The sequence below is a fragment of the Rhinopithecus bieti genome, unplaced genomic scaffold (genome assembly GCF_001698545.2).
Source record: "Rhinopithecus bieti isolate Rb0 unplaced genomic scaffold, ASM169854v2 scaffold_34297, whole genome shotgun sequence".
In the NCBI taxonomy this organism is placed as follows: domain Eukaryota; kingdom Metazoa; phylum Chordata; class Mammalia; order Primates; family Cercopithecidae; genus Rhinopithecus; species Rhinopithecus bieti.
This window is the reverse complement of record NW_016814629.1, coordinates 196,079-203,011: the sequence shown is the minus strand read 5'-3', so window position 1 is coordinate 203,011 and position 6,933 is coordinate 196,079. Positions and strand designations below refer to the sequence as shown.

General features: G+C 36.2%; 1 protein-coding gene across 1 annotated transcript in view; it reads right to left on the bottom strand.

Moving 5' to 3' along the window:
• Nucleotides 1-1,234: 1,234 nt before the first annotated feature.
• The window catches only part of MSH4 (mutS homolog 4), a 122,669-nt gene continuing 116,970 nt past the window's right edge, over nt 1,235-6,933 (bottom strand). Inside the window, exon 20 of the mRNA XM_017851591.1 lies at nt 1,235-1,771. Coding sequence (XP_017707080.1) covers nt 1,580-1,771 — 192 coding nt within the window. The 3' untranslated portion in view covers nt 1,235-1,579. The remainder of the gene's footprint in view (nt 1,772-6,933) is intronic.

Sequence of the window (6,933 nt, the reverse complement as noted above, 5' to 3'; positions counted from 1 at the left end):
GGCTCAAGCCTGTAATCCCAGCACTTTGGGAGGCCGAGACGGGCGGATCACGAGGTCAGGAGATCAAGATCATCCTGGTTAACACGGTGAAACCCCGTCTCTACTAAAAAAATACAAAAAAAAATTGCTGGGCAAGGTGGCGGGTGCCTGTAGTCCCAGCTAGGTGGGAGGCTGAGGCAGGAGAATGGCGTGAACCCGGCAGGCAGAGCTTGCAGTGAACCGAGATCCGGCCACTGCACTCCAGCCTGGGCGACGGAGTAAGACTCCGTCTCAAAAAAAAAAAAAAAAAAAAAAAAAAAAATGACCACACAAGGCCAGGCGCAGTGGCTCACATCTGTAATGCCACTACTTTGGGAGGCCGAGGCAGGTGGATCACCTGAGGTCAGGAGTTCGAGACTAGCCTGGCCAACATTATGAAACCTTGTATCTACCAAAAAATACAAAAATAAGCCAGTCATGGTGGTGAGTGCCTGTAGTCCCAGCTACTCAGGAGGCTAATGCAATAGAATCGCTTGAAGCAGGGAAGTGGAGGTTGCAGTGAGTCGAGATCGCACCACTGCACTCCAGTCTGGGGGACAAGAGTGAGACTCGTCTCAAAAAGAAAAAAAAATAAAGAAAAAGAAATGACCACACAAAATAGAATTCATTTCAGAGGCTGTGAATTAAAACATAGCTAATAGTCAAATATAAATATTGTGATAGTTTTTCTAAAACATGACAATAGGGAATATAAGTAATCTAACAAGACATTTAATATATATTGAATTGAATGTAAAACAAACAATAATTTACATTTACTTTTCCAAAATAATATGTGTATCATTTAAATTATAACTTTTTCAATATACTTGACTACTAATAGTTACTTAGAATGCTGAGAGTTTAATAAAGTCAACAAACATTAATATTAATTGTTATAGAATAAAATATGGCCCTAAGTGGTCTGTGAATAATATTAGGCGGTCAAATTACTATGAATACTGTAGCTTACTAAATAAATAATTCAAATGTATACCTTGAATTCCAGACACTTAGTTGCCCAAGAAAAGAATAACTTGTCTATGTTAGGCCTTTACGCTGAGATCACTCACTTAGCAGAGTGATTCCAAAATTACTCTGATGAACTTCAGAACCCTCCAGTGTTGGAATGTGGGAGTACTGATTAATAAACTGTTGAGTTATAGGGCATTATTACTTCAGAATATAATGTGAAAAAAAAGCTCAAAAAAGTTTCCAGACCTAAAAAGAAAGGTGTTTATTAAACTAGGGTATTTACAATAATATTTTAAACTAGAACTTGTAAGTATAAATAAACTTAGGTCTTAATAATGTGAATTTTGTGAGAAAAAAGTGGTATATTGTATTTTTTCCTAACATAAAACCATTCCTTTAAGTAGTTCTCATTTAAGTTACAATAAATATTTTCATGTAGAATATATAGATGACAATTGTGCTGTTAATATAATGTCATTTTCAGTTAAAATATGAAATTTGGAAAATATTATTTTCCTTATCTCTGAGAAGAAAAACAAATTCTAGGTTCCTTGAATTAAGATATATTATTACATTAGAATTGTTATTATTCTTCAGTCTTTCCTGGAACTTGTTCAGTCCTGGGAAAATCTTCTTTGTACTTCTTCTTGAGGTTACTTAAATATATTCGTAAACTGTCTGGATCCAATTGAGAGTTTCGAGCAGTTTGGACAAGCCTAGTGGCTAGATGGTACACAGCTCTCTGTCTTTCCATCTCAGGGGTGCTCCTTTGGTTTTGCTGTCATTGAAAAAAATATATATATATATATATATATGTGTGTGTGTGTGTGTATATATATGAATACCATAATTTTTATTTAAACCACATGTTGGCAATATTCTATCTCCTTCCATAGACATATGGAACTCAAGGGTTAACTAATTCCTTTGAATAAATCAGTTTCCTCCAACAAGGAAAGAATATACAAGAAGAAATAAAAGAAATATTGTATTTGAAAGAATATAATTTCTTCTGAGTATCTGCTACTTTATCATAGATCTTATGTTCTTGAAAATTACTTGTCAATGAAAAAAATTCTGCTAAATAGGTCAGATTTCTCAACATAATACCAAAAAGTGATAGAAAATCCACCAGAGATAAGTTCTACAAACACTTTCTCATTAAAAAGGTGTGGGAAAACAGCATTGCTCATTGCTACTTTTAAATGATGCCAAAGAGTACTATTCTGATATCTCCTTATTTTAATTCCCCAACAGATAAACTGGCACACAGAATGAGTCATCAGAAAATTGCTTGCCCCTAAAAAGAGTACATATATAGAAACTGCTGGAGTCTAAGAGAAAATACTGCCTGAGGGGTAAATTACATTTTAAAAACAAATAATACGAATAGCTATTTAAAATTATGCCTTAATTTTTAATAAACTAAACTTCAGGATACCCAAGAAATAATATTTAAAACAGGAATGTAAAAGTCCTTTAGATACTTGGTCTTGAATAGAACTTCAGGACTGCAAATATACCTAGAAAATTCTCATTTCACCTCTTTGCCTGAACTAGATAGAGGAATCAGCATTTTAAACTTAACTTTTAATCTTAACTCTTAGTGAGTTTCCCTAAAATATAATCCCTTCAACTCATAATAGCAAGCAACTCCAGATTTTTTTTTACTTTTCACTATAGGAAAAATGAGTAAGATTTTATGAGGTAGAATAAGATTATCATATATTCACCCATCTATCTATTTGGTACACTGATCAGTTACCAATTAGTCTATTATTTTAAAAAAGTTATTGAATATCTACTATCATCTGTGTTCCAGGCCTCTAAGCTTATGTTTATATATGTATGGGGATACAAAATGTAAACCTTACATGATTACAGAACTCAAAGAGCTTACAGTCTTAATGGTTAAAAAAGCAAAAGGCTTGTTTATAAGTAACTGATTATGGTAATTATAAAAAGTCCCATAAAACAGCCACAAAATACTCAGAGGAAGGGAAACTCACTTCCAGCTCAGGCCAAGAAAAGCTTGAATAGGATGGAGTATTGGAATGAATCCTGATAGATAAAAGAGTTTAGATGAGAGGTTATTCCACAGAGGAAACAGTTAGAGCAGGTACATTTGAAAGCATGGTACACAATCAGGTCAATATCATGAAATGGCAAGTAATTCAATGTAGTAATGACAAGTAATTTAATTTACAAGATTGAAATTGCAGAAATGTAGATTATGTGAAACTGAGTGATAGAAATGTAAGCTTGGAGTAGAAAACAAAGGAAAATCATAAAGCAGAAGCCAACAAGGTTTGCAATCACATAAAGACTGGTTAAGAAGGCAAATCCCTGAGCCACAGGAGATCCCTGACAATCTAGTATGGTACCCTGTATCTCAGGCAATTCTAATGCAGGTAATTCTAAAATACATTTTGAGAATTACAGAGGACTTTCTACACTAGACAAAGGAGTTCAACTTTACTTCGTAAGAAATTATTAAAAGTTTCTGAGTAGGCAAACTACATAATAAAAACCATGCATTAGGAGACAATCTGGTAGAAGTGTATAAAATAGATTGAAAAAGAGAGAGAACTTACTGCATAGTCCTAAGGACAGGTGATTAAGAGGAAGGATCCATATATCACTTTGGTGGGTCACTGAGAGACTTAAAGGTGAAGAGATAAGAGAATTTTTTTTAGAAGATGATAAATTTAACTTTGGCTTTTAAACATAGATTAAGATATGAAGGGGAAATACGGAGAAAAATGTATAGATTCAGAGTTGAACAGAAATGATGATGGATGCTGTGAGAAAAGATGAGATCACCAAGTGCAGATTTTAAAAAGAAAGGAAACAAGGGCAAAATCTTAGAAACTTTTAAGTGGCATAAAACTTGTAAGTTTTAAGTGTAATAAAACTTTTAAGTGGAATAGAAACTTGTAAGTGGAATAAGAAAAGTAATGATGATGAATAAGAAAAAGTAATGATGATGGCTGGGTGCAGTGGTTCATGCCTGTAATCCCAGTACTTTTGGAGGAAGAGGTGGGCGGAATGCTTGAGCCCAGAAGTTTGTTCAAAACCAGCCTGGGCAACATAGTGAGACCTTGTTTCAAAAAAAAAAAAAGAAAAGAAAAAGTACTAGTGAAGAAGCGACAGAAGAAGTAATCAAACAGGTAGGAGAATGAAAACATCCAGGAGAGAATAATTCCATATAGCCAAGAGAGGGCAGAATTAAGAAAAGAGAAAACAAGGGTGGTGTCAAGTGATATAGAGAGATCATGGAAGATCAGAAGTGAAAAGAAGGACAAAGAAATTTATAATAAATTGGTATTTAAGAGAAAACTTTAGGTAGAGTGATGACAATAAGACTCAGTGTAAACATGAGAAATGAAAGAAGTAAACTTTTGATAAATTTGCAGTAAAAAGAAAATGAAATAATAGTTTCAAAAGTAAACAGTCAGAATTTTAGGGAGAAATCTAAGCATACCCATAGAGAAAGGAAAAGCCTGTGACTAAAATATTAAAGATGCAAAAGAGAATAAACTGAGAAGTAATACCTTAGTGGAGATTTTTTTTTTAAATGGTAGAAAAGTTAACCTTTTGTCTGAAAGTCAGTCAGTCTCTTCCTCTGAGATAAGATGGAAGAGAGATGGTAGAGAAACAGAAATATTCAAAACAAAATTTTGAAGGAGGGAAGGTTCAAGAACTCATCAAGATTACCTCAAATTTGTTAAAAAGTAGGAGGCATATTATCTGTAGAGAGTGAGGTGATTGAGAGTTCAGGAAGAGTGAAACTGTTTCAAAAGAGTTATTGCAAACGAAGCTAAATAATAAATAAAAAGAAGAAAAAAAAATACAATTCTCATCACATACCATGGCCTGTTGGGGGATGGGGGGGTAAAGGGAGGGATAGCATTAGGACAAATATCTAATGCATGCAGGGCTTAAAACCTAGATGATGGGTTGATGGGTGCAGCAAACCACCATGGCACATGTATACCTATGTAGCAAACCTGCATGTTCTGCACGTGTATCCCAGAACTTAAAGTATATAATTAAACAAAAGAAAAAATACAGTTCTGGATATTAACAAAATGGCAGAGTAAAAGCAATCTGCCTTTGCTCTCCCCACAGAGAACCAAAAGCAAATATCCAGAGCACAGATTAACACCAGCAACATCTGAGAAGCCAAATCTGAGGCTGAAATGATAACTGGGACACAGAGAAGTGAGAAACTCTGAGCAGACAATAACAAGAAAGAAAGCTCTCTATCTGCAATGCCCCTGCCGCAATCTGCCAGGCATCATGCATAGAAAATTCCTCCCAGTCTCTTTTGTTCTACTTTGGCAAAAGTGAGATTGAGGTGAATAGCCAGCTTCCCCACCATCTTGGGTTCCCTTGAAGAAAAATCATTCCTGCCTAAACCCACAAGAAGTACCACTAGTACCTGGAGGGAGAAAACCGCCTGAGGGCAGCTAGAGACAAAGAGGGGAGTGGAATTAGAAACTCCAGCCTGTAAAACTACTCTTCATTTCAGTCAAAGGAGACACCAAATCAGTGTGGCTGTTCAGCAGCACCATGCTAGAGGAAGTAGATGTCACAGGTCATCTGGGTATAAACTCCTAGCCAGCCTTTCCACACAACTGAGGTATCCCCTCTAAGAACGCTACCATCTGAGATGGGCAGTACTGCAAACATTTGCCAGAGCTGAGGAAATTCTGGGCTTAAGGTGCCATCTAGTGCTGAAAATGAGGCAACAATCTAAGATTAAGGGGAATCAGACAATTGCAAAGAACCTCCAAGCAAACATACAACCTAGAAAGTTCAACAAGTGAGATAGTGAAGATAAACTAATCCTTCATTGCAAAAACATAGATATGTGTCCACAAGGAACAACAGCAAACAGGAAACTACGACCTCCCCAAATGAACAAAGCAAGGAGCTGGTGATCAACACCATGATGAGATGGTGATATGTGAGCTCTCAGATGAAGAATTCAAAATAGCAGTTTTAAGGAAATTAATGAACTCCAAAACAGCACAGAAAAAACAATTGATAAATTTATCAGAGAAATTTAATAAAGAGATTAAAGTTTGGCCGGGCACATTGGCTCACACCTGTAATCCCAATACTTTGGAAGGCCAAGGTGGGCAGATCATTTGAGGTCAGGAGTTTGAGACCAGCCTGGCCAACACAATGAAACCCCATCTCTACTAAAAATAGAAAAATTAGCCAGGCATGGTGGTGCGCGCCTGTTATCCCAGCTACACAGGAGGCTGAGGCAGGAGAATTGTTTGAACCCAGGAGGCGGAGGTTGTAGTGAGCTGAGATAGCACCACTGCACTCCAGCCTGGGAGATATAACCAGACTCTGTCTGAAAACAACAACAAAAAAAAAACAGATGAAAGTTTTAAAAAATCAAATGGCAAACAGATTTGAAACCCTGGAACTGAGAAATACATTTGTTGAACTGAAAAAAAGTACAGAGGCTCTCCAAAAAAGAAATGGATCACACAGAAGAAAGAATCAGTGAGATGAGCCAGGCATGGTGGTTCATGACTATAATATCAGCACTTTGGGAGACTGAGGTAGTCAGATCACTTGAGCCTAGGAGTTAGAGATCAGCCTGGCCAACATGGTGAAACCCTCTCTCACTAAAAAATTAGCCAGGCATGGCGGCACATGCCTGTAATTCCAGCTACTTGGGTAGCTGAGGCACAAGAAATACTTGAATCCAAGAAGTGGAGGTTGCAGTAAGCCAAGATATAGTCAGAGGGGGAAACAAAACAAAACAAAACAAAACACACACACAAAAACAGAATGAAAGGAATAAAGAGAGCCTGAAAGAGATATACACACAGAAACACACAGATATATATATATATATATATATATGTATATATATATATATATACACCTTGGAATACTACTCAGCCATAAAAA